We start from the raw sequence: 17,430 nt of genomic DNA, 5'->3' as shown, positions 1-17,430 counted from the left end.
CTAAATTCACCACTTGCTGGCGGTGTGACTTTGGACAAATGAATTTACCTCTCTGAGTCTCAGTTTCCTTGTTTGTGAAATGGCGGTTAATATGTACTTTTCAGGATTTTTTGGGGGGAGGGATAAAATAGATAATTCATGAAAATTGCTTAGGTAATGTGTACCATCCAGTAGTCACTCAATTCATGTTGGATTTTTTTTTTTTTTAATTTGGAAGATAGCTTTTATTTTTTTTAAAACTTAACTTGCATTCATTTTTTTCAAAATATCACAGAGGCACAGACACTTTGGTTACACAGGTTGCCTTTGTACCACCTGAAGCAGATGCCCAAACAGGGACTTGAACCCTGGACCCTCAGATTAAAAGTCTGAAGCTCTACCAACTGAGCTATCTGAGCTCTTCGCGTTGGCTTTGTTGTTACTCATTATCATCCCTGTGCTGGGGCACAGTGTTCCTGTTATGGTTCCTGATATGCCTGCCTGGTTTTGTATCCTTAAGGGATTAATTATTTGGGAGGAACATAGTGATCACCCCCAAAACTTCAGAATCTGTAGAAATGTCCACATCTGCCTCATCTGCCTCTCCCACAGGGGCTGGCCAGGCAGTCCTCCTTACTTCCAAGCCTGAACCAAGAAGGTAAGTATGGAGGACACAATGGGTTGGATTATCTGTGGTTCAGAAACTGGGGGCCTTGGGCCTGACTGTGCTCTGGATGCAGCATGTTTGGGGGGGACTCTCCTGGTGGCCAATGACAGCTTTGGGGTGATGCCTCTCTCTCCCTTGAAGGACAATGTATTCGACTGTGATCCTGTGACAACACCTCCCCTCCCCCATTTCAGGGACCGTCTTCTCGGGGTCTTAGGTTCCTTACCAGTGGTCTGCAATTTCTTCTGCATCTACTTTTACGACAGGTATTTGACGTCTCATTTTTGCTATATCCTTTCGAAAATTCGAGACAAGGACAAAAGAGTGGAACTTCTGGAGACCTCTCTCTTCTTGGCGCCTGTGAGGTTGGACAAGAAAGAGGGAGAAGGATCAGATCCCCTGCTCCTCTTATCGTCACAGCTGCCCTTTGAGACCTGACTCAAATACCTTTTCCTCCGGGAGGCTTTTCTTTATCCTCTTAGCTACTTTTTCGTTTAGGACCTGGCTTCTACCACAAGGGGATACAGCTCTCTCCAAGGTTCTGAAGCATTATTTCCTTGCTATCTAGTCACTTTTTATTAGCCTTCATTCTCTTCCTCCTTCTGATTGTATTTACACAGCTTCCCTATCTGTAAACTGGGGGATAATAATGGCTCCTATGTCTCAGAGGTGAGGATGAATTTATATAATGTGTGTAAAGTGCCAAGCTTCGTGCCAGACACACAGTGGGTGTTTAACTCACATTGGTTCCTCTCTTCTCCTTATCATTTTGTACACATCTCCTGTCTCCTCTCTCTCCAAGGAGACTTTGTGTTATTAATGTCACCATATCACTTCCCCGTATACAACTTTCAGTGGCTTTCCACCTTACTCAGAATAAACTCTGAGTAACTTGCTCTCCGAGGGCCTGGATTATTCAATTCGTACATTTCCCAGCTTCGTTTCCATCCTTCCCATTCCTTCTCTGTTGGAATTTTATGCTTTGGTTCATGATCAAAGTCTCTGAGAAAAAGTTCACATCCACAGCTCAGGTAGTGAGGCCTTTTATGATCTGGCCTCTGTCTAGCTCTTTGATCACCTTGCAGGCACCCTAAGTCCCAACCACACTTGACTACTGGCAGTTCCCTGGTTCACTGTGCCCCTGGCCTCTGGGTCCTTACTGTTGCTCTTCCCTCCTACTTTTCCAGTATAATTGTTTGGGTCTGAATTCTACCTTTACTACTTAGCCACTGGGGGATCTTTGACAAGAGCCATTCACTTTTATAATCTGCAAAATGGGTCTAACAATAACACCTAGCCCATAGGATTGTTATGAAGAGTAAATGATACATAAATGCAAAGCTCTCATACCCATGACTGGTACATAGTAAGCACCCCGGAAATATCCATCTGTGTTTATTAAACTGAAAATGTCTCCTCTCCAGGAAGACCTTTCTGAGGGCTGTCCTGGGCCAGGCAGGGCATCCCTTTGTGTTCCCTTAACCTCTGCTTTCTCGCACGCTGACGCTCATCACCCTGTGGGGTAACTGCCTGCTCACTTGTCTGTGTCCCACACTAGACTGGGAGCTCCCACAAGGAAGGGGCAGGGATTCGTCTTCTCCAACCCCCTGGCCCAGAGCAGCTGGTCCTTCAACGCTGTAAGGATGAAGGTGCAAAGACTCCTCATGCAAACTTCATTGCATGGATGAGTTCACTGGGGCGAAGGTCGCCATAGTCAAGGAATAGGCTAGAAAGGGGGCTCTAGAGAAAAAGAAAGCTTCGGGTGGCCTTCTGACACTCTTGAAACTAAGTTCCACATTCTATTTGTGGCATTTATGGCTGTGCATGATGCAGCCCTCATCTATCACTTGTCCCTTCTCTTCAACTTCTCCACGTCCCTTCTTGCCTTGGGACTTGGCACACACGTTTCCTGCTGTCTGGAGTGTCTGTCATTCCACCTTCTCACCTTAGTGCCAGCTCCCTAAACTTCAGGACTCATCCGAAAGTCACCTCCTCAGAGAGACCTTTCCAGATTACACAACCTAAATCAGGTCCCAGTGGTTTCTCTCTCTCTCTGCACCCCTCTCTCTCATACCACCCTGTTCTCTTCCTGTATGGCAATGCCTATAATTTGTACCTATATATTTACAGGTGCACTTATTTTGTTTCCAGAAAACTGTAATCCCCAAGAGGACAGGGAACAAGTCCTTCTTGTCCTTGCTATAGCCCTAGCACCTGGCACCTGGTGGGCACACAGTAGGTGCCAGATAGATGTCCTTTGAGTGAATGGATTTGTGGGTGCCCTTACTTCTTGAGGATTTCCATCTTGTCCTGCAGGCAGAAGCTGGCCTCCTGGGCTACGCTGTAAAACTTGGCCCTCATGGTGTTACACACCCCAGTCTTGCAGAGGATGATGTCACGATTATTGCGGCTGTAGACACAGAGAAGAAGGGCTTGCAGGGGCACAGGGGTGGAGCCCAGGGGACACCCCAAGTAACCTCATGGGTCCTTCTCTGGCCTCTGGGGCCCCAGGCTGCTCTGTAGTGGGGATTCCTGTCCTCATCTGGGTCCTCCCTCAGCATGCCCTTGGATGTAGGAAGGACAGATCTCTCCAACAGCATCAGGATGGAGGCTCAGGCCTTATTAAACGAGCCCACAGCAAGACAGCTGGTCACCTGGGCCCAGCAAACATTAAGCACAGGGAATTGGAACTTGAGCTGGGGGATTCAGGCTTAAAATCCTGCTCCACCACATTTTAGCTGTGTGGCCTCAGGAAAGACATTTCAGTCGGGCAAGTCCACCTGCTCCTCTGTAAAATGGGATTGGTTTTGAGGAATGAGCAAGGTGACGAATACAGAACGATCCTCACAGTGCCTGGCACAGCAGAGGAATTTCTTGCCACTGTCTGCATTGTTGCCCAGCATCTTGGCTAAAAAGCCCATTGCCTGGGGGACCCTTGTCCTTCCGCACTTGTCTATGGCCTTGGGGAGTCTGGCACACACTGGGTCATTTCCACGCCCCTGGGGGGATAGAGGGTGTGGTCACCATAGTTCCTCTTGCCTGCTCCTTCCACTGCCCACCCTCCTGGCTCACTTTTTTGACTTCTTCTGGACTGTCTGGGTGTGGCTGTCTCCACTTGTACTGCTGGATCTGTCACTGAAACACACAGGGATGGTTTCAAGTTGCTCAGAGTCTGCTTTGCAAGAAAAAGGTGCCCCAGAGCCCCCAGGACACCTGCCAGCCTCCAGGATCCGGGCAGGGGAGGTGGTTCTAGTCAAGAAATCGAATTCAGTCCGTGTTTTCCCACCTCTTGGTTTTTTTCCTGCCATACCCCTTACCTGGAGAGTCCTCCTAGTTTCTTTACTGCCTACTCACATCCAACCCTGTTTTATGGTCTACAGCGAGTTCTGCATGCCCGGACTCTCCAATTCCATGTTGACCTGCCTCTATGTATTGCTAGGATTATGGGTTTTCTGGGTCTCAGGTTCATTTGTATAAAACTGGTCTCCCTGTATGGAGGATATGAGTTCATTGTGGACCCTTCCACCCTCTTATCCACACTCAAAACCAGTGCAGATTTAGTGCAGGAGTGGCTGAGCCCTCCTAGCCATGTTTATTTGGTGTCCTCCACCCCAGACTGCCTCTTCATCCAAGGATTTCCTTCTCTAAGCTGGGCCCTGGAGCTGAACACCCCACTGTATTCTGGAAGCAGACAGAGCTGGGTTCAGAGTCCAACCCAGCGGCACCCTCTCCCTGTCTGTGGGCCAGCAACTCCCTCTCTGGGTTGTCAGTTGCCTCATCTGTGACCCGTCAACTCATCACGCCATTTGAGACTTTCTAGGTGTGGATGATCCAACCCCTTGTGTAGCTGTTTCCTCCTGTGACTCTGCCTGGGCAGGGTTCCCGGAGGGCATGAAGGGCCCTTGCTCCTGCCACCCCTCCTTGTGCCTTTCCCCTCGTTTCCTGACCTGAGCCTTCAGCACCCCCAGACAGCACCTTCTCTCCCGCCCGGCCTCCCCGTGTCTCTTCCAAGTGCTTGGAAAACTGACTTGACCACTTCACCTGTGTGGCTCCAGGGGGTAAGACTGTTTTCCTTATTCCTATGATGTGTGGCTAACCCTTCCCTTCTGGCCCTGTGTCATTTGGGGCTTCTTTGTGTCGGCAAGGCTGGCCATTTCCCAGGCCCTCTCCATAGGAAAGGTCCTTGCCTTTGCTCCTTTCCCCCGAAGCTCAGGACTAGACCTTGAGGTCTCAAGCCTGGTAGGTGGTGGGGGAAACCCTTATTCCGTCTGGCTGGGATGCAGGGCCCCATTAATAATATGGCCTTGTTTCTGGATCCCATCCAGCTGTCCCAGCCCCTCTGGGGGAGCATGGTGGCCCTGACATTTCCCCTGTAGATGGCTCTCTCCTTTTCAAGAGTTTTGAACTTGGGAGTAACTCAGGGAGGAGGTGGGAGGTAAGGGGAGTGGTGTTGTTAGCTGGTGATAAACAGAAATAAACAACAAAAGACCCTTCTGTCCATCTCAGGCTTCCCTCCCTTGGTTCTCCTTGAGTTTCAGCCCCACTGGTCTAAGCCTCCTCCTGTCTTGGGCCCTTCACACATGATATCCCCTCTGCTGGGAATTCCCACCTTTTCCACCTCATAAACTAGTCAATTCTTTTTTGTTCTTCAGGTCTCAGCTTAAATGTCAAACTCACTGTTAGTGAGAACCCTGGTGCTAAAAGCTCACCCAACCCTCCCTACTTCTCCTACAGAACACTCGACAGTCCTGGTTTTATGGCTAACTGTGGGATTATTTGAGAAATGCTTGACTGTCCCATTAGACTAGCGATTCTTGAGCACGGGTAGAATTCAAGGAGTCCATGAATGCAGATGGGAAAAACGTTTGCATCTTTGTTTTAATCAGCCTTTAACCAAAATGAAAATCACAGGTATTTGCATATCACATTACTATTGTGGAAGATATTTTGGAAAATCATTTATATTCAACACTAATCCAAAATTACAGTAGTTATTAGACCTGCTGTTAAATCTCGCTGTTATAATGCATTGCCAAAGAAGCTCATAGATTACTATGTTCCAAATTTGATTGTAATATAGCAATCTGTGTTACTACAAGTTTCTTCATAATCTTTTGTAATTTATGGTATGCATTTAAAAACACTTTTCTAAAAGGAGTCCAAAGGCTTTCTCAGATTGCCAAAAGGGTTCGTGGCACATGAAAGGTTATAACCCCGGCCCGGACGCTGAAATCCATGAGGGCAGATTGTGTTTGTTCTGTTTGCTGCTGAGTCCCCCAAACATAGCACAGAGAGGGGGAATTTAAGAATATTCTCTGAATGAATAAGTGAATTGGAGGAAGACCTCCACCTCGCCCATTATACATTACCCAAGCAGAGGGGGAGGAATAGTCCTACACCACATGCTCCCTACCTCACCTCTCCACCACTAGAAGACTTTAACTTTATGGCATGTAACCGTTGGGCAGAATGTCTGGATTCTCACTCCTGGCCCTGGAGTGAAGGGATCTGTTTTCAGTGAGGTCATAAGAAGGAAAACGTCCCCCCCCCCCTTCCTGCCCCACATTCCGTGGTCTGGCGAGCAGCATCTCTGCAGTGGCTCCCGTAACTGTGGGCTGTCTCCCCAGCCACCTGCTGCAGGCTTCAGGCTTCCTACCTTGATTTGTGGGTGGTCTGCATGTCCTTATAGGCAGTCTCGCTCTTGTTTTGTTTGAGCACTGACAAGATGCTGCAAAACAAGATGAGCTTTTAAACAAGGCACTGAATACACGATGCGATCATAGCAGTAAATTTCTGCGGGGCGGGGGGGATGAAAGATTCTCTTTCTAGAGTAGGGATCTTCCGACTCTACCAGGCATATAAATCACCTGGAGAGTTTGCTAAGAATACAGATTCCTGGGCCATGTTTCCAGAGATTTTTAATTCATTGGACCTGCATTTAAAAGCACACACACACACACACACACACACACAAACACATATACACACACATACACACACACCCCTAGAATTTCCTAGTATACTGTGTAATAAATGCCCACTTGAAGTGCTTGTTACAAAATACGGTTGCCTCTGGAGATACTGATTTAGTGGGTCTGGGATGAGATCTAGAAATTTGTATTTTTACAAGTACCCTAAGCTGCGTCTAATCCTTAGGGACCCTGCTAGGGGATTTTAAGAAAAGTCCATCTTTTCAGATGACTGGGTGGCAGTCAGTCTGGCCTTGGGGCCGGGGGCTGGATGGGCTGGCTTGGAGGCGCTCCTAAAACCCCAGAATTCGATGTCAGCCTTACTGGAATCAGATTTGGGATCTAAAATGAGGAAGGAATCCAGATTTTAAAGGGAGGGAGCGAAAGAGGATCTGCAGCTTTTCCTAACTGTCTCTCTGCAGCTCCTCATCGAAGCTTCAATATCTGCTGCCTTAGCGAGAGATTAGGCAGATTTTTCTCCCAGAGGACTTAATGAGAAAGGGAAATTTCAACAGGTTCTTCCTCCGTAACCATGGTTATTTCAACCATGGTTGAAAGTGAATGCTGAGGCGATGGGATGGGTCTCGTGAGAACCAGGTTCTAGTGCAGTTCTGTCTTTGAAGACCTTGTGGAAGTCACTCCTTGCTGCTCTTCGCTGTCTATGAGGGGGGGTGATGGTCATGGTGAACGTACCTGTCTCAGCAAGGTGCTGCGAAGATTCCATGGGGCGCTAGGTGTGAAATAAAAGGAACGACCCTCTCCCCCCCGCCACGCCCATGCCATTTGCTGACTACTTACTGTATGCCAGGCACATGCTAATATGTTAAATGAATGCATTATCTAGCTAAATGCTGAAGGTGACTCATTGAAGTAGATGTTATTTCTATAACATTAGTCATACTTTATGAGGATAGCGTCATTTAATTCTCACTGCAACCCTTTGGGACAGGTTGATAATGAGCCTTATTTTCCAGAATTGGAATCAGACTCAGAGAGGTGAAGCAACTTGCCCAACATCACACAGCAATTAATCAGGGGAATGGAGATTGATCCTAGCCTGCTTGGTTCCAAAGCCAATGCTTTGATGCTACACAATCTCGTCTTACAGACAAGAAAATAGGTTTAGAGAAAGGCTAAGTGACTTGCCCAAGGGCACCAGGTTTTGGACCTGTGCCAGTCTGACTCCAAAGCCAGTGCTCAAGCCGTGAGTTCTTACAGAGGAAGGAGCCTCATGAAGCTGATGTGTCATCATTGTCTCTCACGCTTACAAATCAGGCACAGCAGTGGGGGGCTTAGGGCCCAACATTGTCCCCGAGTGTGCCTCCGTGTACCGCCTTCCGGAGCCGCCCCTATGAGAGTTGAGGCGGCGGCAGACACATTCATCACCCACAAGCAGAGGCGAGGTGCGATGCTCGTGGAAGTGCGCAGTGAACTGTAATTATGGCAATAACAATAACTAATAAGTTACAGTCGGCGTCCCGGTCGGCTAAAGGCAATGATGAACTTCTTCTAGTGCCTCATTTATTTCCAGCAAGTAATTTGCTTACTCACAGGGGCCTACACTTGGGAAGGGAACTCCGGCTCTAGACTGTTTGTTCTGTGGGGCTTTCAGAGGTCAGAAGTCTGGTGGATGAGGCTTTCCACTAGGAGGAGGACAGCTGAAGTTCAAGTCTGACACTACCTTCTTAGTAGCCAAGCTCATTGATTGTTGGCTTGAAACTTCAAAGGATTCCTGTTGCTCTTAGGATAAAAGCTACAATCCTTGAGCTTCTTCCCACTTTGGCTGCATTTCGGTTCCTGGGAGGTGCCGAGGTGCCGTGATCCCTTTGACCGAGTACACTCTCCCCTCCTGCCTCCTACCTTCCCACCCTCCTCCCCCTAAACTTTGTTAGGCTGCCTCATTTGCATGCCTTATCCAAATCTCAGCTTACAGTTTCTTCCTTGGAGGAAACTTCTCTGATCCTCAGCCCCATCCCAGACTAAGTCGAATACCCTTTATTATTTGTTCTCGTAGTTCTCAGTTTCTTTTCATGACACTTCTCACTTCTCCCCATACACATTCATAACTATTCACTAAAAGAATGCATGACTTACTGTAGGATTCCTGAGAGACAGCGTGGCAGAGTGGTGGAGAGAATGGTTTTTGGAATTGGAAAGATCTGGATTCGAGTCGTGACCTTACCTGTTCACTAGCTGAGTGACCTTGAACAAGTCACATAGCCTCTCTGAGCCTCGTTTCATTATTTGTAAAATAAAGATATCAGGATCTACCTTGGGGGGTTATTGTAAGAACTCAGGCAGGTGACACACATGAACAAAGTACATGGCTCAGTGCTTGTCACAAAGGAAATGCTCAATAATTGGCTACTGCTATTGTTAATATTATTGCTATTATTCTGATATCCTTTATTTGCTGCAGGAGTAAAGAAAACGTACCTGGGCGCTTGTCTTTGCATCCCAGTCTCTAGCATGATTGTCCTCCGGGCATCTTCCCAAACGAGCTCCAGGAGCTTCAGCAGATCTGATGGGAACAGAAGAGGTCACCCGTGACCGGAGGGCACCCTTGAGACGGGGTTGTGCAGGGCAGGGCCCAGCCTGCAAACTGGGATTACCTCTGCCTCTGAGTGTGGGGGATCCAGAGAGGGATTCCCTCCAGGTCCAGCAGAGGCGGCTCATAGTGTGCAGAGCAGGCTGTAAATCTGACCATGCTACTTCCCTGCTTAAAACCCCATCAGTGACTCTCCATTTTTCTTTTGATGACATCTGAATTCCTCCACATGGCCTAGGAGGCCTTCCAGGATCTGGCTGCCCTTTTTACCTCCTATTTCATCTCCCTTCCCTTCCCCCACCCTAAACTCCACTGCAGCCAGAGAGGACTGTTTGCACTTCCTAGAAGTAATCCTTTTGTTCAGGAAACCCTCTCTGATCTCCAGAGGCCGGAATTTCCACACTGGCAGTCCACAGGCTGAATCAGCTTACAAATGTGTTTGATTTGATTTGATGTGGATGCCAACCTTTTAAAACCGGAAGGTTTCACATAAAAATCCAGACTTCCTTCCCTAGAAAGGAGTTTGAGATGGGACTGCGTTGCCCTTTTTCCTGGGGCGTGTGGATGCACCTTTAGACAGACATGTGCTCTCCAGCGCCCCCTGCCTCCCAGCACCCCTCATTGCATGACTAACTTTTATTTTCATCCTTAATATTGTTGATTTTTATATAGCATAGACATATTTCTTCATACCTGAGTCATGGATTGAACTGTGTCCCCTCCAAAAGATATGTTGAAGTTGCAATCCTCAGCACCTCAGTATGTGACCTTATTTGGAAATAGGGTTGCTACAAATGTAATTACAGTCATGCATCGCTTAACAATAGGGATAAGTTTTGTGAAATGGATCACTAGACGATTTTGTTGTTGTGTGAACATCACAGAGGTAGTTACACAAGCCTAGATGGTATAGCCTCCTACACATCTAGGCTGTATGGTACAGCCTATTATTCCCAGGCTACAAGCCAGCATGTTACTGTACTGAATACTGTAGCACTAGAAACATAATGGTGAGTATTTGTGTACCCAAACATATCAAAACATAGAAAAGGTACAGTGAAAATATGATAAAAGAGATAAAAATGGTCCACCTGTATAGGGCACTTACCATGCATGGAGCTTGCGGGACTGGAAATTGCTTTGGGTGTGCCAGTGACTGAGCGGCGAGTGAGTGTGAAGGCCTAGCACATTACTATACACTGCTGCAGACTTCGTTAACACTGTACAGTTAGGCTACACTACATTGATAAAAAAATTTCTCTCTTTAATGCAATTAAACTTTGCTTACTGTAACTTTTTTCTCTATAAACTTTTGAATTTTAACTTTTTAATTCTTTTGTAATGATACTTAGCTTAAAACACAAATACACTGTACAACTGTACAAACATATTTGCTTTCTTTATATCCTTATTCTGTAAGATTTTTCTATTGAATTTTTTTTTTTTTACTTTTTAAGCATTTTTGTTAAAAACTAAGTCACAGACACACACATTAGTCCAGGCCTAGACAGATTCAGGATCATCGATATCACTGTCTTTTATCTTCACAACTTGCCCCGCTGGGAAGTCTTCAGGGGTAACAGCATGGATACAGCTGTCACCTTCTATGATAACAATGCCTTCCTCTGGAATATGTCCTGAAGAACCTTCCTGATGCTGTTTTACAGTTAATTATATTTTTTACATAAGTAGAAGGAGCACACTCTAAAATAATGATAAAACATATAGTATAGCAAACACATAAACCAGTAATATAGTCATTTATCATCATTATCAAGTACAGTATTATGTACTGTATGTAATGGTATGTGCTATACTTTTATACGACTGACAGTGCAGTAGGTTCGTTTACACCAACTTGGCCACAAACATGTGAGTAATGAATTGCACAGTGTTATAATGGCTATGACATCATTAGGTGATAGGAATTTTTCAGCTTCGTCGTAGAGACCACTGTGGTATATGTGGTTCATTGTTGGGGCACGTGACTGAGTTCACACTGGAGTAGGGTGGGCCCTTGATCCAATATGATTGGTGACCTTATATCAGGAGAGAGACACACAGGAGAAGACAGCCATGTGATGATAGAGACAGAGATTGGAGCGATGTGTCCCCAAGCCAAGAAATGTCAAGGATTGCTAGCAAGCGCCAGAAAAGGGAAGGAAGGATTCTCCCTTATGGATTTCAGCAGAAGCACAGCCCTGCTGGCACACTGATTTTGGATGTCTAGCATCCAGAACTGTGAGACAATACATTTCTGTTGTTTAAGCCCCTCTGTCTGTGGTACACTGTTACGGCAGCTCTAGGAACCTAATACACTGGCACTCTCAAACGTTGGAAAATGAAACACAGATGGTGTAAGCTATGTGCTTTAAGAAAAGTGGAAGAGTGGACGTGAATGTTCCTGTTTTATGTGGTTACAGATTTGCAAAGCCTTGCCCACCTCACTCCTATAGAATCTGATGCAAAACCCTGGGCTTTTGGGATGTCCTTTCCCTGGAGTGTGTAGCTGTCCACGGTGCTGAAACATCACAGTGTGAAGTTGTGAGTTGGTGACTGTGACTCCTCTGGAATTTCTTCTCAGATTTATGAACAAGAAGAGAGAAGAAGGGGCTTGGAGTGAGACGAGGAGGAAATATGCAAAGATCCATTGGAGTCAGAGACATCCCAAGAAATAATAAAGGCAGAATTTTGAGATGGCTTTCACATAATTCCAGGACCCAAGAAGAAAGTTATAGTGGACAATTTCTGGAACTTGAGCGACTGAAGGGAGAGTTTTAAAAATGTACCCTTAGCAGGACAATCTGTTTGCATCCCCAAATGAACAACCATGCTATATGGCTGTCTCCATTGAGTAAAAATAATTTTTGATTTTTACTTTCTATGTCGATGGAAAATATTGGTGGTGTTTGCACTGTCTCAGAACAGATGGTAGAGTGGCTGGTGTTGGTTTCATATACTTTTGACAGATTATCACATCTTCTTCCCTCCCCTGGGATTCTGGAAGCATGTTCTCTTCCATTCGTCATCTACCACACCTGGCAAGGTGTCCACCTGGGGACTCCTGCAGCACAGTCTCCTCCTGACTTCCATCACAGCACTAATTTCACGGGATGGCAACTGCCTGTTCCCTTGTGGGTCTTCCCCTCTAGATCTTGAGTTCCTCGAGGTCAGGAGTCACATTTTGTCTTTCTATTAATAGCACCCAGCACCATGCTTAGCACATGGGGTCTCAGTCAATAGTTGCTGAATGAATAAGTGAACAACTAAGGAGAAAAATGAAGGAGGGATTTGGGAGACTATGAGCTAGATTTGGGTACCAATGAAGGGTGATGATGCCAGTGCAGACACTGCACCCTTTAGTAGGTGCCTGTAGTCAGCTCGAGCTCATCTCAAAAGCCGTATCTGGAAGGGAGGCCAGAATCCCAGTGCTTCCCAAGACCATTTGTGTCCAGCTTTGTTTATGAATGCAGTCACTGGGTGGTAGGGAAAGAGTGCCTTTCCTTAATGACTTTGGAGCCATCTGGGCTGTGATAAATGTCAACATTAAGCCACTTTCCACTCCACTTCCTTATTCTCAAGTAGTTTATCTTCCTAGTAATTTGCAGACATGATTCCATTTGACCAGACCCTGACCTTAATTTTTGTCTTATGTCCACCTGCCTGTACAAGCCACACATCCCAGAATCCTTGGGGTGTGTTCAGAAGCCTATTACTGAGGGAGCTGTGATTGGTTCTTCCACTTTCTTCCCTTCTCCTGGAACCAAGCAGCAACCTCTGACTGCTCCCCTACCCCTGCTCCCACCCAAAAGCAACCCAGCCTGGGGTGTGTGGATGCCAGCAAATGACCCCAGTGACCTGGTACACTAGGCAGCTCTCTTAAAGAATCATATATAAAGCACCATCCTCACTTAATGCACCACATTTTTTTCCTGCTTACCAAATGCCTCTGGGAAGGAATGTACCCACCAATATGAAGGTCCATCCATCATGTAACTGAGGTTGGATATGTGTGAAATAGAACAAAGCCTTGGGACTTCTCAAGGTTACCCGAACAAAAAGATGTGTTTGGAAAGGGTACAGATGCTACTGTCTGAGGAAGACAGTCCTGTGATGTATGTCCACATGCAGAGCAACCTGCCCATTTCTCAGTTCCCAGGCTGTGGGGATGTCATTACCCCTGGCTCAGAGACAGTGGCGTCCTGTGTTCTCAAATGCCAAACCACATCCCCAGAGAAGAAAATTCTGTCTTCCTTCCTTCATCTTCCATCCCCAGCCTGTCTAAGAATTTCATCCTTGAATAACTAAGCCCATTTCTTCTTCTTTTGGGGGAAAAATAGTGTAGGTCTTTTTGTTGTTTGGGGCTAGTTTGAGGGGGAACATTCGATGACCCCTATTTTGAGTTGCTATTTAAGTGAGTCTCTCTTAATAGTTTCAAGGCTCAGAACTTCAAGGCCAGCAGAAGAAATAGACTGGGCTTTGGTTTCTTGAGAAACCCCTACCATTGATTTGGGGAGGGGATCATTCCATGGAGAGGCCACAACCTGCTGTCACCAGTGTTTGTATCCACAAAGACTTCATTATGCAGCCAGCCCTGGAAATTAGACCCTGGTCAAATGGCATGTCTGTCAGAATAGGATTCATGAATTCAGAATCAATTCGAGGAGGTTTTAGAAGGCAATGAGAGGCCTGGGGAATTAATCTACTTTTGTCAAGGCTGTGACAACTGGAATGGAGGTTAAGGTATAAACGGAGGAAAAGAGTGGTGAGGCTGAAGGGAGAACTTTCCCTCCCAGGGGTATGTCTCCAGTGGAAATGGATTTGTCAGCCATTTTGTGTACCTACTGTGTGCCAGGCTGAAGGTGCATAAGACATTATTGTTCCACCTTTGCAGAGAGCTCATGTTCCTTTTTGCCTTTTTCCTTAGTAATAGAACTATGATTCTTCCTGTGTGTATGAGGGGAAAAATTTACTAGCTCATGTTCCCAACATCCTTTGTAGCTGGATGTGACCCTGTGACTAAGTTCTGGGCAATGAGATTTTAGTAGAAGAGTAGTACGGCACTTCTGAGAAGGCTGCTTACACTTAAGCTGGAAACGGGCATTTCTGTACTTCGTCTACTTCCTTTTTCTTCCAGCCCAGAATGTCGGTGTGATGGCTGGAATTCCAGCAGCCATTTTGGATCATGAAGTAATGCCGAAGGTGGCAGAGAAGAAAGAGAAGGAAGCAGAATCCCTGATGATCTTTTGGAGCCACCTCATCAACTTTGAACTTGTCTTCTTTAATCTGCACAAAAAATAAACTTTTATCTTTTTAAAGTCACTATTTTTTAGGTCTCTATACTCAGCCAAAAGAAGTTCCCATTGGATACAGTGAGATGCTGTTGTAAATTAAAATTAAGAACTCAATAAAAGCAAATACAAAGTACTAAGATACTTGAGAGGAGGGAACTGGGGGAGTCAGGGAAGGCTTCACAGAGGAGGGAACATTTGAGCTGAGTCTTTAAGGTTGAGTAAGAGCCTACTAAAATGTAGGGTTATGGGTAAAAAGGGCATTTCATGTCCTTCCTGTCCCTGCCTTTCTCCTTCTTCTTTCTGCCTTCTCCATCTTCTGTATGAATCCTTAGGAATCCTTCTCTTTCTTTTCCTATCTCCTTCTACTATACAAGCTCAAGCCAGAAAATTCTGAGAATAAATTTTTCACATGACTTATGGAATCCAGTCACCATTCTGTCTGGTTCAGGTCCACGGCCTCCCCACTCCCAGATAGTATGCAAACTTGTGTAAATATGTGTATTTGGATTTTTTTCCTTGGGCGGGTTTTCAAAATAGTTTTCAACAGATTTTCTAAAAGATCTGTGTCCCCAGAATTGTGAACCATTGAAAAGGCTCATTCCAGAGTGGTGATCACAGAGTGATACAACTTCCATCTATAGAATGTTCAGAAAAGACAAATCCATAGAGACAGGAAGTAGGTTTGTGGTTGCCTGGGGGCTCTGGGTGGGAAGGGCACTACGTTTTGTTTTGGGTTGATGGAAATGTTCTAAAATTAGATTGTGGTGATGGTTACACAACTCTGCAAATTTACTAAAAATCATTGAATTGTACCTTTTAAATGAGTGAATTTTATGGTATGTGACTTATACCTCAATATAGTTGTTAAAAAAATAGACGCTGAATTTCAAAGACAGTGTGAAAAAATAAAATATCTCATTAATAATTTTTTATATTGCTTATGTATTGAAATGGTAATGTTCTTTATAAATTGGGCTAAATAAGAACATTATTTAATATTAAAAAAGGGCAATTGGTGGCCATTTCTCCCTGGGAGAAATGGGTCAGAGTAACCCAAGCTGTAGAGTGTATTTCTGATCTCCACTGGGGAAAACAAAGGATTGCAAGGAAATTGAACAGACCCAGGGGCACCTATGTCTCCTTTAATGGAGTAGGGGTGGAGATGGAGCCAGAAGGGTTCCTGATGTTCGGCTTGAAGGCAAAGAGTCAGGGCTAACTGGTCAGATTGCAGGTAGGACTTACAGACATGGATAGGTTCTTCTTCAGGCTTGGTTGAAGACGATTCATTGTCCTCGATGTCCTTGCTGCCAGTCACCTGGGTGATCACACTCTGGGGCTCATCTGAGCCAGGGTTCACAGAGATCATGCTACTCTGGGGGGATGATCCCCCACTGGTCCGACTCAGACTGAGCATGGAGCCGCGCCGGCTTGGCTTGCGGCTGGCGACTCGCATTGTAGGAATTTTTAATTTCTTGCTCTAAAGGAAAGAGAGAAGAAAGAGGGGTTTCAGAAATGAGGAAAGAAGAATGGAAGAAAGGAAGGGAAGAAGGAAGGAGGAAGGGAGGGAGAAAGAGAAGGAAAGGAAGGAAGAAAGGAAGGAGGGAAGGAAGGGAGGACAGATGGGCAGAACAAAGCAAAAACCTGGCTCTGACTGTGAATTCCTTTTTATTCTTTCCAGACACCACAAGACATATCCTCGATTTGGAGTGACCTTTTGTCACACAATGTGTATTATTTGAAGCAAGTGTGACAGACCTTATTCTATTGCATGAGTGCATGGCTGACAAAATAGTCACCATTACGAGGCCAAATATGCATTCCAATGATGTTGCCAAAACCCAGAATAGTTTTTGACTTTTCTTTTGTAATCACTATTAGAGCTGATTTCTAAACTGTAGAAGAGGATGGGTCTAATTTCTTTATCTACGTCTTGGTTTTGACCCCAAATCGTATGTATCAACTTCTTATTTCCCCAGTTGATGCCTGGGCCTCAAGGAATGAAGATTTGTATCCATTGGGGTTTTCTAAAGAACTCAAGGTGGGGAAAATTCTACGCCTGAACTTAGCAGGTGGAGTGGGGGGAACCAGATTTGTCTAGTGGGGTGGCATTCTTACAGCGGGAGGAGCCATGGTTGTGGCGGGCCAAGAGGTGACGTGTCCCAGATGAGATTAAAAGGTAGGGAGAGAAGGCCGGGCGCGGTGGCTCACGCCTGTAATCCTAGCACTCTGGGAGGCCGAGGCGGGTGGATTGCTCAAGGTCAGGAGTTCGAGACCAGCCTGAGCGAGACCCCGTCTCTACTAAAAATAGAAAGACATTATATGGACACCTAAAAATCTATATAGAAAAAATTAGCCGGGCATAGTGGCGCATGCCTGTAGTCCCAGCTACTCGGGAGGCTGAGGCAGTAGGATCGCTTAAGCCCAGGAGTTTGAGGTTGCTGTGAGCTAAGCTGACGCCACGGCACTCACTCTAGCCTGGGCAACAAAGTGAGACTCTGTCTCAACAAAAAAAAAAAAAAAAAAAAAAAAAAAAAAAAAAAAAGGTAGGGAGAGAAAGTCTTGTGAAGGGAGTGTGGATTTTTGGAAGGAAAGGAGTTAGAAAGAGTTGGGTACAGGAGTGTATTTGTGTGTGTGTGTGTGTGTGTGTGTGTGTCTACCGTCCTGCAAAACTGGTGTCACTTCATAATGCACTATTTGGAGTTATGTCCTCATTTAACTCATGATCCAAACTTCAGAGAGGCCTCCTAACTTGCCCAAGATTACCCAGCTAGCAAGTAGCAGAGCCAGGATTCAAACCCAGGTCAGGCTAACACCAAAGCTAATTACTATGCCTTACTTACAAATACTTTAGAAGCCTTTTTCAATGGCATTGAAAATACCCTTGATCTCATGCTCACGATTCTTTACAGCATTTAAAATGCCCGGTTTGCAATGGGGAAGAACAGGGCCTCAGCCGCTCCAGAGAAAGAGCTC

General features: G+C 45.7%; 1 protein-coding gene and 1 non-coding gene across 2 annotated transcripts in view; both read right to left on the bottom strand.

Moving 5' to 3' along the window:
* The window catches only part of CCDC60 (coiled-coil domain containing 60), a 148,925-nt gene that overhangs the window by 3,557 nt on the left and 127,938 nt on the right, over positions 1-17,430 (bottom strand). Inside the window, exons 7-12 of the mRNA XM_069497506.1 lie at positions 15,700-15,934; positions 9,052-9,136; positions 6,303-6,374; positions 3,719-3,781; positions 2,934-3,056; positions 873-1,004 (exon numbers count right to left, since the gene is read on the bottom strand). Of these exons, the coding sequence (XP_069353607.1) occupies positions 873-1,004; positions 2,934-3,056; positions 3,719-3,781; positions 6,303-6,374; positions 9,052-9,136; positions 15,700-15,934 (710 nt within the window). The remainder of the gene's footprint in view (positions 1-872; positions 1,005-2,933; positions 3,057-3,718; positions 3,782-6,302; positions 6,375-9,051; positions 9,137-15,699; positions 15,935-17,430) is intronic.
* On the bottom strand, positions 326-398 carry TRNAK-UUU (transfer RNA lysine (anticodon UUU)). Its single transcript has one exon. It is a non-coding gene; the product is annotated as a tRNA-Lys (tRNA).

Source organism: Eulemur rufifrons, chromosome 21 (genome assembly GCF_041146395.1).
Source record: "Eulemur rufifrons isolate Redbay chromosome 21, OSU_ERuf_1, whole genome shotgun sequence".
NCBI classification, from domain to species: Eukaryota; Metazoa; Chordata; class Mammalia; order Primates; family Lemuridae; genus Eulemur; species Eulemur rufifrons.
Note: the sequence above shows the minus strand (reverse complement) of the source record. Positions and strands in the feature narration are given on the sequence as shown.